Raw genomic sequence first — 21,082 nt, 5'->3', positions numbered from 1 at the left:
CAGTAGTAGTAGTAGTAGTGGCAGTAGCAGTAGCAGTAGTAGCAGTAGCAGTAGCAGTAGTGGTAGCAGTAGCAGTAGTGGTAGTAGTAGCAGCAGTAGTAGTGGTAGTACTGGCAGTAGCAGTAGTAGTAGTGGCAGTAGCAGTAGCAGTAGTAGTAGTGGTAGTAGTGGCAGTAGCAGTAGCAGTAGTGGTAGTAGTGGCAGTAGCAGCAGTAGTAGTAGTAGTAGTGGCAGTAGCAGCAGTAGTAGTAGTAGTAGTAGCAGCAGTAGTAGTGGCAGTGCATCCGTATTGCAGCAGTATTGATATTTTTCAAGTATTTGTATTATTTCATATACAGTAAACTTCGTTTATAACGAACACGCTTACAACGAACTCACCGATATAACGACCTTAGTTTTTAGTACCGGCCATTTGATGTATATATGCTTATAACGAACTATGGTTATTACGAACTAATGGTCTCTTTGAGTTCGCTATAACCATAGTTTACTGTAAATCATTAACCCCGTGTCGCCAGGTGCGTGGTGTATCTGATCGCGGTGTCGTCCCACATTTTACCGCTGCTGAGTCACCCCGAGGTCCGTGCTGGCCGTTATCTGCCCACGCAGCATCCGCCACACCGCGGCCATGCAGACACGGGGCGTGAGGCGGCACACGACATCGTCGCCTTTCATCTCCTTGCAGACCCTCGCCAAGGTCACCAAGGTCACCAAGGTGCACTACTTTCAGGGATTGCGGGAACTGTTGTCGGTGCCGCTTCAAATAGTTGTCCAGTTATATCACGGCGTGTCAGCTTGGTGTGGGAGGAACTTTGAATGAATCCCCTGGTCATAAGTTTCGCATTATTTTGTTTAACACATTCAATCAGTATATCAGATAAGAGACCACAATGGTGAAAAATCAAATTTTGACTTTTCTTTATATTTTGGAAGACTACAGTATCTTCGAAACACAAATATAAACTTACAAACTTCACTTCATACATATTACTCAGATACACGACATTTGGACTCAATTTCCGACTTGTAACTGTTTATGTTATAACTGCAGGTTTTAGACATAAGGCGCGTGCAATAACAAACATAATATTTTAGCGTTTTGCTGTGACCAGGCCCGGAGATCGAACCCACGTCCTTCCGCTCTGCGGGCAGACACATTATCCGCTCGACCACTGAGACGGCAGCTTGGACGAGTGGGGTACATGCACTTCAGCCACCCCTTTGTGATCTGGGTCGTTTACTACCACAATATGGTGAAACAATCGACCATAGGATCCTGTCACAACTAAGGGAGGTCACTGTGGGGCGAGGTATACCACTCGGACCTGTATGTAGGCCGTGTAGGTATGACCCACGTGCAGATCGTACCACAAATCGGACAGGATCGGGCGGTCAAGTTCTCTGACTTGATTGATGCATGTCATCGTATCCTAACTGCGTAGATCGATGTTCATGTCAATCGCAGTCAGGTCCAGACTCGATTATTTACAGACCTCCGTCATATACCGTATCTGGAATATTGCTGAGTGCGGCATTGAACAACAAGCAAACAAAACGCCAAGTGACTGCATGCGTACGATACAGTCAGCGCAAGTAAGCCCTGGCATACATAAGCATCCAGGTTAAGGTCCATGCATTACGACAGGTAGGCCCTAACCGAGTGTAGATATGCAACTTGAAGATTAAAGAAATGAACGGCACGCGATCTTCCACTTCTGTTATCACGCGAACTTGAGTGGCAGCGTGGATTGTGGGTCAAGTGGAGGGTGGAGGTTATGTAAATTATAACCTGCAGACATGTTTGCTTTTTTTCAGTCAACTCATCAACAGGAAAAACAACACGGACCACAACACGGGCACACACGCATCTGCATCCAGGCACAAAGAGTCGTCATCCGACTTATTAACCGAAAAGTTCACAAGAATTTGTAATGTTTTATGAAAATTTGTTTCTATTCTCTACGTTTTTAACCCATCACTCATATGATCGTACCCCGCGGTAGTGCGCCAATCAGCGCTAACCATTTCGTCACGTGCTTGCCTGTGCCTCGAAATGCACGCGCTTTGAATGCTGACTGAGTGGCACATGGTCGCTGTTGTTTGCAGTGTGCGGTTGCCACTCAGACTCGGATGATGACATTTTTGTTACGCAAAGTAAGTTTTTCCATGATCTGGACGGGAAAGACAATAGTTTTCGTTTTCTACCACCAACTAGCTTTGAGGAGCTGCAAGGCGAGTTGAAAGACTCTTTACCCCTTAATACTAAGTACAGGAGTGAGTGGGCCGCATCACTGTTTGCTAAATGGCAGAGAGAACGATTGAAACGTCCCATTGCAAAAAGGATATGATATGTATGATTTATTGCAATACTGTTATTGTATCATCAGGTTTGACCGCTTCAGATGCCACACCCATCGACTAGAGGTAATCCCTATTTTTATAGACGAATTAGCGTATAAGTGTTTTCTGAATGACGTTATTGGAACAATCGTATGTAAACAAATATATTGTGTGTAAATGTATACACACAAACAACGTATTTACTCAAATTACAGTAATGGTTAATATTGGCGATACCAATATTACATAACAAATGAACTTTACACAACAAACACTGATAATGGTTTTCTTACATTTATTGATGACATGCACAGTAAAAAGGTATTTTTTTCATTAAATTTTGATTGTTTTTTGTTAACCTTAAATCCTATGCAGGACAGGTGGCAGGATGCTGAAGGCTTATGTCGGTAGCACTCGCTGAGGGTACCCACTGCTCGCTGACTTGGTTGATGCATGTCATCGATCCCAATTACGCGGATCGATGCTCATGATGTTAATCACTGGATTGTCTGGTCCAGACTCGATTATTTACAGACCGCCGTCATATATCTGGAATATTGCTGAGTGCGGCGTAAAACAACAAACCAACCAACCAAGATGTTAAGCAAGCAATGCATACAGATGTAGCGTTAATATGTAATGAATTTGTATATGTATCATGTTTGGGAGAGGCATTCAGATAAGCAAAATTTGCTTGTTTGCCAATCCCTCCACTTTATGGAAATATATATGTTTATTACTTGCCCGTGAAGAGATCACCCGTTTAATAAACATATAGCTTTATTACACATTGTGTAATACCAAAACGCGTGCTTATGTACCCTCGGAACACGTTTCACGAACAAATATTGAAAGCTCTCAACATCTCTTGGCTTATTCAAGGACATTGCGTGTGGAGTTGATAGATCACTGAGAGGAGCTTATGCACACTCGATGACCCCAGCAACCTTGTTGCTAGGCTGACGTCACATGGCATTGTTTCGCCGATGGATCTTGCATCAAAATTCCACAAATTACGTCATCGGGTATTGTGACGTTATTGAAAACTTTGAGGTGCAAGGCCCGTTCCACAAGGCGATCGTATTGTAGCGCAACGACAGTCGTTGGTCTAAGTTAAAGTATGTGAGATGCGAAAGTCTTAGCCCTACGATAATTTTGTGAATTCTAAAGGTAGACCAGTTGCATGGTATGAAATTCATACGTTTCAACTTTTGACGTGTTTGAAGTATTATTCTGTTAAACTCAATTTGACTATGTCGTGGATCATGTAGGTGTCAGCCTATTCATACTCAACAGTATAATTAAAAAAACGTTATAAATTGCAAGTAATAAATAAAATACTAAACTCGCTCCCGTGTAAAACCAATTTTATGAAACTCGTGAATAGTTGTGGTATCTGACTCGCTTTCGCTCGTCAGATACCACAACTATTCACTCGTTTCATAAAATTGGTATTACACGGGAGCTCGTTTAGTATTCTATATTTATATCATATGTAATGAATAGTGATAACACGTCTGGTACTGGGGACAGTATATCTAACTAGTGCATTGAGGTGGCGTGTTCCCGCCAGTACAAACACTGGATTGCCAGTTCAAACTGGTGCCTGCAGGATTCGCTGCATTACATACCACCATCACTGATGCAGAGGCCGGAATCTGGCCGTTGTGAAGTGATTGAAGGACTGATGAAGACGGAGTTAAACAGACTTCCATCACCCGTCTCTAGATACGATTAACCGTTTTTTCTTAGTTGGAGAAATATACTTCTCTTTTAGATTAAAATTTGAAAAGTGTTATGTTATTAATTTAACTGTTGCCGAAAATATTTCATGCTGCAGTTTTAATGATTTTTTCAGGTCACCGCAGTTCAGATGTGCGTCTGTACAAGAGGATTAACATGGCAATGCAGGCTGCCGTTTCTGATATTATTTACGGGAGTTTAAATGAAGAACCATTGGCGACAACAAGGAGGGTCAAGGAACGGCGGAAAAAAAACGAACAGACCGTATCACTGTATAAAATATGAGTTACACGATGTTAAAAGTTAAGATAATTGCTGTGATGGCACCAAGCGGGTTAAACCACTGGCTTCATGTAAACCCCATTTCCTGAATCTTCGTTAATGCTCTTGACACGATGCTCTACGTGTCGATACAAGTCTTGCCTTCTGTCATATTTGAGTAAATCCGTGGTATACAGAAGCGAGAGCCGCCTGGTAAAGGTATATGCCTGGTATACAGAGCGAGAGCCGCCTGGTAAAGGTATATGCCTGGTATACAGAAGCGAGAGCCGCTTGGTAAAGGTATATGCCTGGTATACAGAAGCGAGAGCCGCCTGGTAAAGGTATATGCCTGGTATACACAAGCGAGAGCCACCTGGTATACAGAAGTGAGAGCCGCCTGGTAAAGGTATATGCCTGGTATACAGAAGTGAGAGCCGCCTGGTAAAGGTATATGCCTGGTATACAGAAGCGAGAGCCGCCTGGTAAAGGTATATGCCTGGTATACAGAAGCGAGAGCCGCCTGGTAAAGGTATATGCCTGGTATACACAAGCGAGAGCCACCTGGTATACAGAAGTGAGAGCCGCCTGGTAAAGGTATATGCCTGGTATACAGAAGTGAGAGCCGCCTGGTAAAGGTATATGTCTGGTATACAGAAGCGAGAGCCGCCTGGTAAAGGTATATGCCTGGTATACAGAGCGAGAGCCGCCTGGTAAAGGTATATGCCTGGTATACACAAGCGAGAGCCACCTGGTATACAGAAGTGAGAGCCGCCTGGTAAAGGTATATGCCTGGTATACAGAAGTGAGAGCCGCCTGGTAAAGGTATATGCCTGGTATACAGAAGCGAGAGCCGCCTGGTAAAGGTATATGCCTGGTATACAGAGCGAGAGCCGCCTGGTAAAGGTATATGCCTGGTATACACAAGCGAGAGCCGCCTGGTAAAGGTATATGCCTGGTATACAGAAGCGAGAGCCGCCTGGTAAAGGTATATGCCTGGTATACACAAGCGAGAGCCGCCTGGTAAAGGTATATGCCTGGTATACAGAGCGAGAGCCGCCTGGTAAAGGTGTATGCCTGGTATACAGAAGCGAGAGCCGCCTGGTAAAGGTATATGCCTGGTATACAGAAGCGAGAGCCGCCTGGTAAAGGTATATGCCTGGTATACAGAAGCGAGAGCCGCCTGGTAAAGGTATATCCCTGGTATACAGTAGCGAGAGCCGCCTGGTAAAGGTAGAGGTGTACATGACATGTCACTGGTCGTGCCGTGAGTGCTGTGACCTGATTTGTATTCCAGACAGTCGCCCAGGTGTGTAGAGGTCACTGTCATGCCTTTTCCACATGTGATTATCAGGGTCGGACCTGCTAGACGTGTAGGGGTAACGTCAACCACATCCCGCTGTTTAAATACACCTCTGTTCACCCAACAGGGAATGGGCGCCCGATATGTAAGGTAGATGTAAACACCTTCAAGCGCCCCTAGGCAGCTTGGGTTGTATAATCCCCAGGGAGTTGAGAATGATAACTGGAATGCGAACGGTACCACTGGTCGGGAAACAAATACAAATATTTGTGCAGATAATAGTACCTGGATACCTGTGCCATATAAATGCATTTAATATTAATATACTGAACCGCAAAATAAACTTCACCATGGATAGATATATGAGAAACCTTATTTGTCCAAACACTGTAAACATACTTTGAGACATATCAAAAAGATGTAACTTTGCAAAACTGATCAAGGTAGAAATAAAAGTGTCAAATGTTCTTAAAGTGAAATACAACACTAGTCTCTGAGAAAATTGCATGATAAGTCAGTATCTCGTGTGTCAGCCATGTGCATTGATGACTGCCATGCAACGTCGATACATGGAATTGATGAGGCGGTTGATGAAGGCCATAGGCACTTGAGCCCACACTCTGATTTCTAGTCAATCTTGGCATGTGGTAGCAATTCAGTGACGAATGAATGTTATCCGATCTGGGTGGATTTCTCTAGGGCAAGAAACGTTGGAACGCACGTGCATTTCAGTTTGCACGGAACTCGCGTGCATCGGGTTACCATGGCCGTTGCCATGATACGTTTTGACGATCGGTTTTCTTGTCATCTGCTTTGGTTTTTTTATCATCAAACTTCATTTTTCCGGACAAGATAATGTTAAATGTTAGAAACTTTGACAAAAATTACCCATATATTTAAATGACAACTTTTCATGCAGTGTTACTTGGGGTGACTTTTCTTTTGCGGTTCAGTATATAAATATTAATAACGTCAGACCCTCACGCCGATCTAAAACTTAAGAAAAAGTTGTATTTCCATGACATAACTAGAGCGCTGACGGCTAGACGTGGAGGTGTAACGTCCGACCACAAGATCACTCATCTGAGAATCTGATCAATAAAATAACCAACTGTTTAATGGTAATCGAAATCCGAAAAACTCCTTGCCGTAAGAATGTCTTTTAAAACTCGCTTTTCTTTATCAGTTTGTTAGTTGAGATGAAACGGGGTTTAACGTCGGTCGCGTCCCAGATTATTGGACGTATACAGCGGCGTCCATGCAGTTTAACATATACCACTCAGACACAGTATACTGACTCCGAGCCGACCAGTCCTTGTTTTAGTCCCTTAATGCCGAGCGCTAGACAGGGTAACAAGTACCATCATTTAACGTAGTTTGGTATGGCGGGATCAAACCCCGGACCTTCCGCTCTCTGGGCGGACGCTCTACCACTAGACCACGGAGGCGGTCCCGCCATGGCATGGGCACGAGGACACTGTAAGCATTTACGGTAAGATAATACGGTAACACAATACTGCAACGTGCAAAGTAATGATTGTATAATGACGTGTGTTATAATCACGATAAAATTTACCTTTCTGTCGCTATCCACGGTGGTCAAGAGCTGAGAACTTGCAAACGGTCACTCGTCTCACAGATGCATCATTGGTCAGCAGTTGACGACCGCCATGTGCCAAAGAGTGAATGGAAGTGCACCTCTCAGTGAAAATCAGTGCAGAGCCGAGTCATCCGCAAGCAGACGAGTCATGTAGGCTGTGTGTGGCGCAGGAATTATTCCACGCCATTAGTCATCAAGACATCTCATAAAGAATCATAATATGTTTGTGCCGAGCGGGAAACCTGTTGCAAGGGTTGGTCCTCTCTGTGTGTTGACACAGTCAGTCTAAACCTTACAACATTGTGCACACTTACAATTCCCATGCTGCATACTCTCGTGCCGCACCTCCCAGGCATGTCGCTGTGATGGACAGAGATTCGTCAGTCAGTAGGAAACACAAATGTGCCGGCCAGTGATACGTCGGGGTGGAATTTTTACACACAACTGTGACCAGTCGCTTTGAACAAAATGTGGTCTGCTGAAACATTGGAGACAACGTACAGTGAAAGGGGAGACAACTGAATGTCCTTTAGATGGTCTGCTGATACATTGGAGACAATGTATAGTGAAAGGGGAGACAACTGAATGTCCTTTAGATGGTCTGCTAAAACACTGGGGACAACGTAAAGTGACAGGGGAGACAACTGAATGTCCTTTAGATGGTCTGCTAAAACACTGGGGACAACGTAAAGTGACAGGGGAGACAACTGAATGTCCTTTAGATGGTCTGCTGAAACATTGGGGACAACGTATAGTGAAAGGGGAGACAACTGGATGTCTATTGATGGTCTGCTGAAACATTGGGGACAACTTATAGGGAAAGGGGAGACAACTGAATGTCCTTTAGATGGTCTGCTTAAACACTGGAGACAATGTATAGTGAAAGGGGAGACAACTGAATGTCCTTTAAATGGTCTGCTGAAACATTGGAGACAACGTATATTGAAAGAGGAGACAACTGAATGTCCTTTAGATGGTCTGCTGAAACATTGGAGACAACGTATAGTGAAAGGGGAGACAACTGAATGTTTTAATTTTCATCATATGCAACATTTTCCTGATTTTCATCATTTTAATCCTTTTCATTATATTCATGATTTTCATCATTTTCATCATGTTCACACATGCGTCACGTGAGACAGGAAACAGATCAGGGGAAATGTTAGAGAGGCTTCACAAACCAAGCAACAGTATGTATGCCATAATCCAGACAGTTGACGTTGCTTACTGCGGAGTTGCATCTTGTCACTTTAGGATATAAATATCACATGAGTAATAAGCTAGATGAGTAAAACAATCTCAGATCGCATTGAATATAATATATTTATGACATTATGTTCGTTTTTTGTTGTATCTTCTATTTGTCCCAATTAATGATACTAAAGGTTATGATGATGACCATTTGAAAAGATTGCGGATATCACAACTTGCATCGAATCTTCTTTGGCCAGCACTGACTGTAATCGAAGCATGGCTGTTGACCTTTCACCTAAATATACGGTATATATCCAAGAGGTACACCGTAATATCCACAGTAGGATAACTGTCAGCCCTTTAACGTAGGAAATACGGTATATATCCCAGCGGTACACCGTCACCTTCACGGTAGGATAACTGTCAGCCCTTTACCGTAAATAACACGCTGAGGGTTTACAGTGTAGAAAGAGTGAGTGAATATGGTTTTAAGCCGCTGTTAGCAACAGTCCCGCAATATCACAGCGGGTCATAGCAGAAATGGGGTTCACACATTACACCAATAGTGGGAATGGAACCCAGGCCTTGAGCGTGACGAGCGAAAGCTTTAACTACAAGGCTACCCCACCGTCCCAGTAGCAAGAGGGTGCTGAACGTGCGTGTTTCATAGTACGTCTGTAGGGGGCTTGCACGGACAAACTGGGGTAAGTCGTCGGTTCCAAATAGTATAATACGTATGTGCCACCTGATTTTTTCATGGCAGAGACCGATGAAGATGCGGGGAAGAATAGGTCCTCAGCAAGGCGACTGTGTTTGTAAGAGGCGACTTACTGGATCGGGTGGTCAGGCTCGCCGACTTGCTTGAAGCATGTCATCGACCCCAGTTGCGTGGATCGATGCTCATAATATCAATCTGGTCCAGGCTCGATTATTTACAGACCGCCGTCATAGAGCTGGAATATTGCTGAGTGCGGCGTAAGACAACCAGCCAACCAACCAAACCAACTTTCATGGCAGACAGATTAACTATAGTAATGTCGTAACTGTGTTTGGGTACCCCATGGCTGCTGTCTAAGTGTTTTGTCGTTCTGTGTATCCAGGGTCATTGTGAGACATTACAACTCGCGTGGCCGCGAAATTGAATGAAGGTCATGAGGCCATAGGTCAGACAAACGTTGCTCCTGAGAACAACTAACTGGTGATTCAGCGTTTACCTGAATAATGTTATGTATTCTATAGCTCACAATTAATGTATATATGTTGGAATTATTAAAAAGGCAACGACAGCTGACAGCTATCATGCTGACGTTTACAACAGCAGTCAGATGACACCCCCACCCACGTCGTCCTTCAACCCACGCTGCCACTATCCCCACTACACAGTATCTACAGTGTACTCGATCCACTCTGGATCTGTCGACTGCAGCGGTGCTGGTGATCTCAGCTATAAATCACACTTAATTTACTGTTGTATTGTGATAGGGTTAATCTGTCCCAGAACCTTTACAACCCTCCTTCAGTTTGGGGTGGGAGGGGTGGTGGACTGAGGCTGTCAGAAGTTGCGTACCGTAGGGGTACCAGGATCCAGTGATGGCATGGTTTTGTATCCCAGATCCGTCTCATTGCGATCCTGGATTTGTCAGCACCATTGCCGAGCTCGGGGGTTGACGGAGGTGGTTCAATCATATGTGGCTTACCCTGTAATGGGTATAAATACGTCCACACTATGAATGAACACGCGCTCACAGTGAGTTACAATGCTAATCAAGTCACCGTTACTCAGCTATGTATTGTATGTAGATGAGTAGAGCCTATCAGGTTACATTCACCGCTGTGCTGTTCTACAATGTGAAAGAAATACACACATCTCTCGACAAACACTTCTGTCGAGACACATCTCTTGACACACACACCTCTCGAAACACACACATCCCTCGACACACACATCTCTCGAAACACACACACACATCTCTCGACATACACATCTCTCGACACACACATCTCTCGACACACACACATCACTCAACACACACATCTCTCGACACACACATCTCCCGACACACACATCTCTCGACACACACAACTTTCGACACACACATCTCGCGACATACACATCCCCGACACACACATCTCTCGACACACACATTTCTCGACACACACACAACTTTCGACACACACATATCCTTAATATTACCGTTGTTGTTTTATTCTTGCATATTTGTTTGTCAGTGTACCTTACATGTATATCATTTTGTGTCAACCAATATGAATGTGTTAAGCAAAATTATATCGCATGATCGCCTCGACCTACAACTCTCAACAACACGACATCTTCCGAATCCCCACCCACGACCTCGTCTCGACCCTACCACATCAGCTACCCCAACCCACCACCTCGTCTCGACCCTACCACATCAGCTACCCCAACCCACCACCTTGTCTCGACCCTCCCACATCAGCTACTTCCACCCACCACCTTGTCGCGACCCTACCACATCAGCTACCCCAACCCACCACCTTGTCTCGACCCTCCCACATCAGCTACTTCCACCCACCACCTTGTCTCGACCCTACCACATCAGCTACCCCAACCCACCACCTTGTCTCGACCCTACCACATCAGCTACTACCACCCACCACCTTGTCTCGACCCTACCACATCAGCTACTTCCACCCACCACCTCGTCTCGACCCTACCACATCAGCTACCCCCACCCACCACCTTGTCTCGACCCTACCACATCAGCTACCTCAACCCACCACCTCGTCTCGACCCTACCACATCAGCTACTTCCACCCACCACCTTGTCTCGACCCTACCACACCAGCTACCCCCACCCACCACCTTGTCTCGACCCTACCACATCAGCTACCCCCTCCCACCACCTTGTCTCGACCCTACCACATCAACTACTTCCACCCACCACCTTGTCTTGACCCTACCACATCAGCTACCCCCTCCCACCACCTTGTCTCGACCCTACCACATCAGCTACTTCCACCCACCACCTTGTCTCGACCCTACCACATCAGCTACTTCCACCCACCACCTTGTCTCGACCCTACCACATCAGCTACTTCCACCCACCACCTTGTCTCGACCCTACCACATCAACTACTTCCACCCACCACCTTGTCTCGACCCTACCACATCAACTACTTCCACCCACCACCTTGTCTCCACCCTACCACATCAGCTACCCCCACCCACCACCTCGTCTCGACCCTACCACATCAGCTACTTCCACCCACCACCTCGTCTCGACCCTACCACATCAACTACTTCCACCCACCACCTCGTCTCGACCCTACCACATCAGCTACCCCCATCCACGAAGCAAGACATTCAGGGTATTGAAACCCTCACACGAAGAATCACCTCAGGCAACAGATGCCACCACCCTTGATTTCCCTCAATCGCTAAAATGTCCGTTTAATTTACGACCTCTACTTCGGGTGTTGCGCGTCTTGGTCTCTGTATGCCTATGCCCGGCTGTCTGGGCATGCCTACAGGTGCACACAGGTGCACACAGGTACACACAGGTGCACAGGTCGATGACTCCTCCTGGCGCCCCGTGTCAAGGGAACTCGGTCCAGGCAGGTACGTGGTGACCTGCACACTGTGTTACTGGTGGGATATAGCATGACTGACAACACCGACATGTGACAAGATAACAACATGTAGAGCGGATGTCCATCATAACTCACGATACACTAGCGTCCTCTCAATAATAATACTAATAATGATAATAATAATAATAATAATAACAACAACAACAACAACAACAATAATACTAATAATAATAATAATTAATAATAATAATAATACTATTAATAATAATAATAATAATAATAGACGAAACAGGAAATTCAGGCTATTGACACCCTCACACGAAGAATCATGTCAGACAATAGATCCCACCATCCTCGCTCTTCCCTCAATCGCTTATATTTACCAATCATAATGGGAGGGCGTGGTTTCTTCAAGATAGAATTGGTGTTTATTTTCGCTTTTGCACACATTTATTGTACAGATGACCCGCTTGCGGAGCATGTCAAGATTCATGATAAAAAATAAGTCATTCCACAGTTTTCTCAAACGAGCAAATGATGTGGGATATAATCTCAATGTCAATGTCAGTGATGGTTCTGTACTGCTGGACGGTACACAAATGAGTGTCAACCAAGGGAACGCCCACTGCATCGAGTTAATGTGTAGTGTGTTGAGATGATCAGCAACCCTGCAGAGTCATTCACTTGAATGAAGTCGACTGGCCTCAAACGTGAAACAGAAGGCTTTCTGTTTGCTGCTCAGGACCAGTCACTTCCCACTCGCAACCGTCAATGTGTGATTTTGCATTAAAATGTAAATATAGAATGTAGATTATTCAATGAATTTAATGAAACTGTCCAACCCACTTTCAGTGGATGCCCAGCTATTGCACAAACACAGAATCATAAGCTACATCAGGGAGTGACTCTATCCTTTTATTACCGTCTTCGCCATGCTTGAGATTTTTACAGAGAGGTCCATCAAAGGTACGACCCGGAATATGTAGAGGGTGTCATGGAAAATGATAAATACAAAATTCTTTGGAAAAGGCCCGTATACAGCCTGATCGTCCTTTTTGAAAATCCAACGAAATCATTTATATAATTTTCTGTCCCATCTGACACTAATGTGATTGACAAGATTCAGGAAAAACACGGCAAACATGCGGACCTACTTTCGAAATGTCACGTTTGCATTCCAAGTACCAAGTTGTCCGACTCCGCATTGTTCTCGGTGCCTTAGGTTTGGTACCTCCAAATCTGCTGACTGATATTGGGAGAGTACCTGGGTTTGTTGCCAGAGATACAGCCCTTCTGACAATCTGGGTAATGCAGAAGGCTGTAGTGTCGGGCAGTCTTCACATACTCCGAAAGGTTCTGGGTGGGTTCGATTAGGCAGCACTCTCTGGGACGGCTGAAAGTATACACCAATCTTTTATGGTGGCAACAATGAAACAAGAAGTATACACCCATGTTTGATGGTGGCTAACACCCATACAAACAAGAAGTATACACCCATATTTGATAGTGGCTAACACAGATACAAACAAGAAGTATACACCCATGTTTGACGGTTGCTAACACGGATACAAACAAGAAGTATACACCCATGTTTGATGGTGGCTAACACCCATACAAACAAGAAGTATACACCAATGTTTGATGGTGCCTAACACCCATACAAACAAGACGTATACACCAATGTTTGATGGTGGCTAACACCCATACAAACAAGAAGTATACACCCATGTTTGACGGTTGCTAACACGGATACAAACAAGAAGTATACACCCATGTTTGACGGTTGCTAACACCGATACAAACAAGAAGTATACACCCATGTTTGATGGTGGCTAACACCCATACAAACAAGAAGTATACACCCATGTTTGATGGTGGCTAACACCCATACAAACAAGAAGTATACACCAATGTTTGATGGTGCCTAACACCCATACAAACAAGAAGTATACACCAATGTTTGATGGTGGCTAACACCCATACAAACAAGAAGTATACACCCATGTTTGACGGTTGCTAAAACGGATACAAACAAGAAGTATACACCCATGTTTGATGGTGGCTAACACCCATACAAACAAGAAGTATACACCAATGTTTGATGGTGGCTAACACCCATACAAACAAGAAGTATACACCCATTTTTGATGGTGGCTAACACCCATACAAACAAGAAGTATACACCCATGTTTGATGGTGGCTAACACCCATACAAACAAGAAGTATACACCTATGTTTGATGGTGGCTAACACCCATACAAACAAGAAGCATACACCCATGTTTGATGGTGGCTAACACCCATACAAACAAGAAGCATACACCCATGTTTGATGGAGGCTAACACCGATACAAACAAGAAGCATACACCCATGTTTGATGGTGGCTAACACCCATACAAACAAGAAGTATACACCCATGTTTGATGGTGGCTAACACTGAAACAGACAAGAAGTATACACCCATGTTTGATGGTGGCTAACACCCATACAAACAAGAAGTATACACCCATGTTTGATGGTGGCTAACACTGAAACAGACAAGAAGTATACACCCATGTTTGATGGTGGCTCACACCCATACAAACAAGAAGTATACATCCATGTTTGATGGTGGCTAACACAGATATAAACAAGACGTATACACCCATGTTTGATGGTGGCTAACACCCATATAAACAAGAAGTATACACCCATGTTTGATGGTGGCTAACACAGATATAAACAAGAAGTATACACCTATGTTTGATGGTGGCTAACACCCATATAAACAAGAAGTATACACCCATGTTTGATGGTGGCTAACACCCATACAAACAAGAAGTATACACCTATGTTTGATGGTGGCTAACACCCATACAAACAAGAAGTATACACCTATGTTTGATGGTGGCTAACACCCATACAAACAAGAAGTATACACCCATGTTTGATAGTGGCTAACACAGATACAAACAAGAAGTATACACCCATGTTTGAAAGTGGCTAACACAGATACAAACAAGAAGTATACACCCATGTTTGACGGTTGCTAACACCCATACAAACAAGAAGTATACACCAATGTTTGATGGTGGCTAACACCCATACAAACAAGAAGTATACACCCATGTTTGATAGTGGCTAACACAGATACAAACAAGAAGCATACACCCATGTTTGACGGTTGCTAACACAGATACAAACAAGAAGTATACACCCATGTACGATGGTGGCTAACACCCATACAAACAAGAAGTATACACCTATGTTTGATGGTGGCTTACCCCCATACAAACAAGAAGTATACACCCATATTTGATAGTGGCTAACACAGATACAAACAAGAAGTATACACCCATGTTTGACGGTTGCTAACACGGATACAAACAAGAAGTATACACCCATGTTTGATGGTGGCTAACACCCATACAAACAAGAAGTATACACCAATGTTTGATGGTGCCTCACACCCATACAAACAAGAAGTATACATCCATGTTTGATGGTGGCTAACACAGATATAAACAAGACGTATACACCTATGTTTGATGGTGGCTTACACCCATACAAACAAGAAGTATACACCCACGTTTGATGGTGGCTAACACCGATACAAACAAGAAGTATACACCCATGTTTGATAGTGGCTAACACCCATACAAACAAGAAGTATACACCCATGTTTGATGGTGGCTAACACCGATACAAACAAGAAGTATACACCAATGTTTGATGGTGGCTAACACCCATACAAACAAGAAGTATACACCCACGTTTGATGTTGGCTAACACCCATACAAACAAGAAGTATACACCCACGTTTGATGGTGGCTAACACCCATACAAACAAGAAGTATACACCCACGTTTGATGGTGGCTAACACCCATACAAACAAGAAGTATACACCCATGTTTGATGGTGGCTAACACCCATACAAACAAGAAGCATACACCCATGTTTGATGGTGGCTAACACCCATACAAACAAGAAGTATACACCCATGTTTGATGGTGGCTAACACCCATACAAACAAGAAGTATACACCCATGTTTGATGGTGGCTAACACAGATACAAACAAGAAGTATACACCCATGTTTGATGGTGGCTAACACAGATATAAACAAGAAGTATACACCTATGTTTGATGGTGGCTAACACCCATATAAAGAAGAAGTATACACCTATGTTTGATGGTGGCTAACACCCATACAAACAAGAAGTATACACCCATGTTTGATGGTGGCTAACACCCATATAAAGAAGAAGTATACACCTATGTTTGATGGTGGCTAACACCCATACAAACAAGAAGTATACACCCATGTTTGATGGTGGCTAACACCGATACAAACAAGAAGCATACACCCATGTTTGATGGTGGCTAACACCCATACAAACAAGAAGTATACACCCATGTTTGATGGTGGCTAACACCGATACAAACAAGAAGTATACATCCATGTTTGATGGTGGCTAACACCCATACAAACAAGAAGTATACATCCATGTTTGATTTTGGCTGACACTGAAACAGACAAGAAGTATATACCCATGTTTGATGGTGGCTAACACAGATATAAGCAAGAAGTATATACCCATGTTTGATGGTGGCTAACACAGATATAAACAAGACGTATACACCCATGTGTGATGGTGGCTCACACCCATACAAACAAGAAGTATACACCCATGTTTGATTTTGGCTGACACTGAAACAGACAAGAAGGACATATGATGATGACGTATTTGATATTGACCACACATGTGTATCTCACTACTTCCTCTAACCACCCACGTTTATCTCCCTAATTCACCCAACCACCCAGGTATATCGACCAACTTCAACCAACCATCCATGTATATCTCCCCAAATCACCCACCCACCAATGCTAATTTCCCCACTTTACCCAACCACCCAAGTATAATTCCCCACACCACCTAAAAACCCATGTCTATCTCCCCACACCACCTAACCACCCAAGTCTATCTCCCCACTTCACCTAACCACCCATATATATCTCTCCATTTCACCAAGCCACCCATGTATATCTCCCCACTTCACCCAACCACCCATGTTAGAGGTGGTTAGAGGAAGTGGGGAGATATACCTGGGTAGTTAGGGGATTTGGGGAGATATAAATGGGTTGATGGGTGAAGTGGGGATATAAACATGGGTGGCTTGGTGAAATGGAGAGATATATATGGGTGGTTAGGTGAAGTGGGGAGATAGACTTGGGTGGTTAGGTGGTGTGGGGAGATAGACATGGGTTTTTAGGTGGTGTGGGGAAATATACATGGGTGGCTTGGTGAAATGGAGAGAGATATATGGGTGGTTAGGTGAGGTGGGGAGATAGACTTGGGTGGTTAGGTGGTGTGGGGAGATAGACATGGGATTTAGGTGGTGTGGGGAAATATACATGGGTGGTTTGGTGAAAAGGGGAGATATACCTGTTGGTTGAGTAAAGTAGGGAGATATACCTGGGTGGTTAGGAGAAGTGGGGAGATAGACTTGGGTGGTTAGGTGGTGTGGGGAGATAGACATGGGTTTTTAGGTGGCGTGGGGAAATATACATGGGTGGTTTGGTGAAAAGGGGAGATATACCTGTTGGTTGAGTAAAGTAGGGAGATATACCTGGGTGGTTAGGAGAAGTGGGGAGATATAAATGGGTGGTTTGGTGAAGTGGGCTGATATACATGTGTGGTTAGGAGAAGTGGGGAGATATACTTGGGTGGTAAGGTGAACTGGGAAGATATACATTGGTGGTTGGGTGTAATTGGGAGATATGCCTGGGTGGTTGGATGAAGTGGGGAGATATACTTTGATGATTACGGGAAGTGGGGAGATATAAATGGGTTGATGGGTGAAGTGGGGATATAAACATGGGTGGTTTGGTGAAATGGAGAGATATATATGGGTGGTTAGGTGGTGTGGGGAGATAGACTTGGGTGGTTAGGTGGTGTGGGGAGATAGACATGGGTTTTTAGGTGGTGTGGGGAATTATACTTGGGTGGTTGGGTGAAGTGGGGAAATTAGCATTGGTGGTTGGGTGATATGGGGAGATATACATGGGTGGTTTGGTGAAGTGGGGAGATAAACCTGTTGGTTGGGTAAAGTGTATATCACCCCACTCACCAAACCAATCAAGAAGTAGCTGTAAAATATCAATATGTACCCAACATGAACCCATGTTGTGGGGTTCAAAAGTTTTTTTCTTTAGTTTTCTTTAATTACGTTTTGAGTAACTACTTACGAAATTCGGAACTCTTTTCCATTTGTTATACGTTTGACAAATACCATAAAAAATATTGTTATACAAACAGCACAAATCTACGTCCTGCAGATTCCTTCTGTGGTCGAGTGGACAGAGAGTCTGCCTCCGTGATCTAGTGGATAGAGAGTCTTCCCTGAGACTGCCTTCGGGGTCTAGTGTATAGAGCGTCTTCCATGAGACTGCCTTCGGGGTCTAGTGTATGGAGACTGCCTCCGTGATCTAGTGGATAGAGCGTCTTCCCTGAGACTGCCTCCGTGGTCTAGTGGATAGAGTGTCTTCCATGAGACTGCCTCCGTGGTCTAGTGGATAGAGTGTCTTCCATGAGACTGCCTTCGGGGTCTAGTGTATAGAGACTGCCTCCGTGATCTAGTGGATAGAGTGTCTTCCCTGAGACTGCCTCCGTGGTCTAGTGGATAGAGTGTCTTCCATGAGACTGCCTCCTTGGTCTAGTGTATAGAGACTGCCTCAGTGATCTAGTGGATAGAGTGTCTTCCCTGAGACTGCCTCCATGGTCTAGTGGATAGAGTGTCTTCCCTGAGACTGCCTCCATGGTCTAGTGGATAGAGTTTCTTTCCTGAGACTGCCTCCGTGATCTAGTGGATAGAGTGTCTTCCCTGAGACTGCCTCCATGGTCTAGTGGATAGAGTGTCTTCCCTGAGACTGCCTCCATGGTCTAGTGTATAGAGTGTCTTCCCTGAGACTGCCTCCATGGTCTAGTGGATAGAGTGTCTTCCCTGAGACTGCCTCCATGGTCTAGTGGATAGAGAGTCTTCCCTGAGACTGCCTCCATGGTCTAGTGGATAGAGTGTCTTTCCTGAGACTGCCTCCATAGTCTAGTGGATAGAGTCTGCCCTCCGTAGTCTAGTGGATAGAGTCTGTCCTCCTTGGTCTAGAAGATAGAGAGTCTTATCAGAGACCCAAGAGTGCCGAGGATCAATATCGACAATCAGCGGAAAATGACACGATTAAGAGTTTCATGCTGCAGACCACCTGTCTGCCCCGTGCACACAGCGGTCCTAACACACAAACAGATACAGCCTCACGGCTTACGATCTCCGATCGCTTTGTAGATATGTTTTGTTGAACATGGCTGATTTTATCCAAGAGACGATACAATGTAGGATTAATTTGTCAGTAGCTTGTCTCACACTTTGTTTATTCAACTTAGTATGTCCCTTGTTTCAAGCCATGTGTTAGGAAAATCAATATTGACCTACTCTCCAACAACTGTATATATATAGTATGATCTCATTCATTGAACAGGTTCTTTGTGTTAGGGTTCTTTTCCACCTGACAATTGTGCGCATATGACCCTATAATTGTGCCCATATGACCCTATAATTGTGCGCATATGACCCAATAATTGTGCGCATATCACCCTATAATTGTGCGCATATGACCCAATAATTGTGCGCATATCACCCTATAATTGTGCGCATATGACCCTATAATTGTGCGCATATGACCCTATAATTGTGCGCATATGACCCTATAATTGTGTGCATATGACCCTATAATTCTGCGCATATCACCCAATAATTGTGCGCATATGACCCTATAATTGTGCGCATATGATCCAAGAAATGTGTGCATATGACCCTATAACTGTGTGAACATGATCCCAGGATTGTGTGTGCATTTTTCAGGATTGTGTGTGTATATGATTCAAGATGTGTGTGTATACAATGCAAGAATTGTGTATAACATTCAAGATTTGTACGTTTGATCCAAGAATTGTGTGCACAAATCACGCAATTGTGCGTGTATGATCCATGAATTGTGTGTGTATGATACAAGAATTGTGTGTGTATGATCCGGGAATTGTGTGTATATGATCCAAGAGTTGTATGTATGACCCATGAGTTGTGTATACGATCCAAGATTTGATTTTATCTGAAGGAGTATCACGTACACGTCAGTCACAGTTGCCCCCATTTTCCGATACAACGTCGACATATAATCTGAGGGGGTGAATGTGTGAAATCCTTTTTCTGTTCAGGTGATACTCTCAAATGCGTACACAACTGCAGTGGAATTTGTAGTTAGCCATGTGTGTCTCATGTGTGTCTCTCGTCTCTCATCTGTTTCTCAAGTATGTCTCATATATGTCTCATGTGTGTGTTCAAGTATGTCTTATGTATGTATCATGTGTGTCTCGTGTGTCTCTCGTCTCTAATGTTTGTCTCATGTATGTCTCTCGTGTCTCATATGTGTCTCATGTGTGTGTCTCATGTGTGTCCTCTGAGCGTCTCACATGTGTCTCATGTGTGTCTCTCGTCTCTCATGTGTATGAGACATGTCTCCGATGTGTATCTTGTGTATGTCTCATGTGTCTCTCGTCTCTCAAGTGTGTCTCGAGTGTGTCTCATGTGTGTCTTATGTGTGTCTTATGTGTATGTCTCATATGTGTCTCTCTTGTCGCATGTGTGCCTCATGTGTGTCACTCGTCTCTCACGTGTGTCTCATGCGTGTCAGTCATCTCTCATGTGTGTCCCATGCGTGTCAGTCGTCTCTCACGTGTGTATCAAGTGTGTCTCATCTGTCTCTCGTCTCAATGTGCGCCTGATGTGTGTCTCTTGTCTCTCATGAGTGTCTCATGTATCGCATGTGTCACATGTATGCCCCGTGTATTTCCCATGACTCGGATGTGTGTGTCTTGTGAGAGCGGATGGAGGGGGTGCACTTTGTGAGTTTGAATCTTGCGTTCAGTAATATTTCAAGTTAAGTATGTTAACAATGCATCAAACATTGTATTTCACACAGTGGTTTCGTCTTCTGCCACCAAGGTCAACCAGCCTGAAGCCTACTATGTCACATG

At 44.2% G+C, this 21,082-nt stretch overlaps 1 protein-coding gene and 1 long non-coding RNA gene across 2 annotated transcripts in view; both read left to right on the top strand.

Moving 5' to 3' along the window:
- Positions 1–4,336, top strand: part of LOC125372515 — a 27,466-nt gene extending 23,130 nt beyond the window's left edge. The window contains exons 2-3 of the long non-coding RNA XR_007218170.1: positions 1,816–2,424; positions 4,199–4,336. This is a non-coding gene — a long non-coding RNA (uncharacterized LOC125372515). The remainder of the gene's footprint in view (positions 1–1,815; positions 2,425–4,198) is intronic.
- Positions 4,337–10,731: 6,395 nt separating this feature from the next.
- Positions 10,732–11,796, top strand: LOC125372500 (extensin-like). Its single transcript, XM_048382741.1, has one exon. The coding sequence runs from the start codon at positions 10,732–10,734 to the stop codon at positions 11,794–11,796; it is 1,065 nt and encodes a 354-aa protein (XP_048238698.1).
- Positions 11,797–21,082: the final 9,286 nt, after the last annotated feature.

Source organism: Haliotis rufescens, unplaced genomic scaffold (genome assembly GCF_023055435.1).
Source record: "Haliotis rufescens isolate VD_foot unplaced genomic scaffold, xgHalRufe1.0.p SCAF_41, whole genome shotgun sequence".
In the NCBI taxonomy this organism is placed as follows: domain Eukaryota; kingdom Metazoa; phylum Mollusca; class Gastropoda; order Lepetellida; family Haliotidae; genus Haliotis; species Haliotis rufescens.
This window is presented reverse-complemented; position numbering and strand designations above follow the sequence as displayed.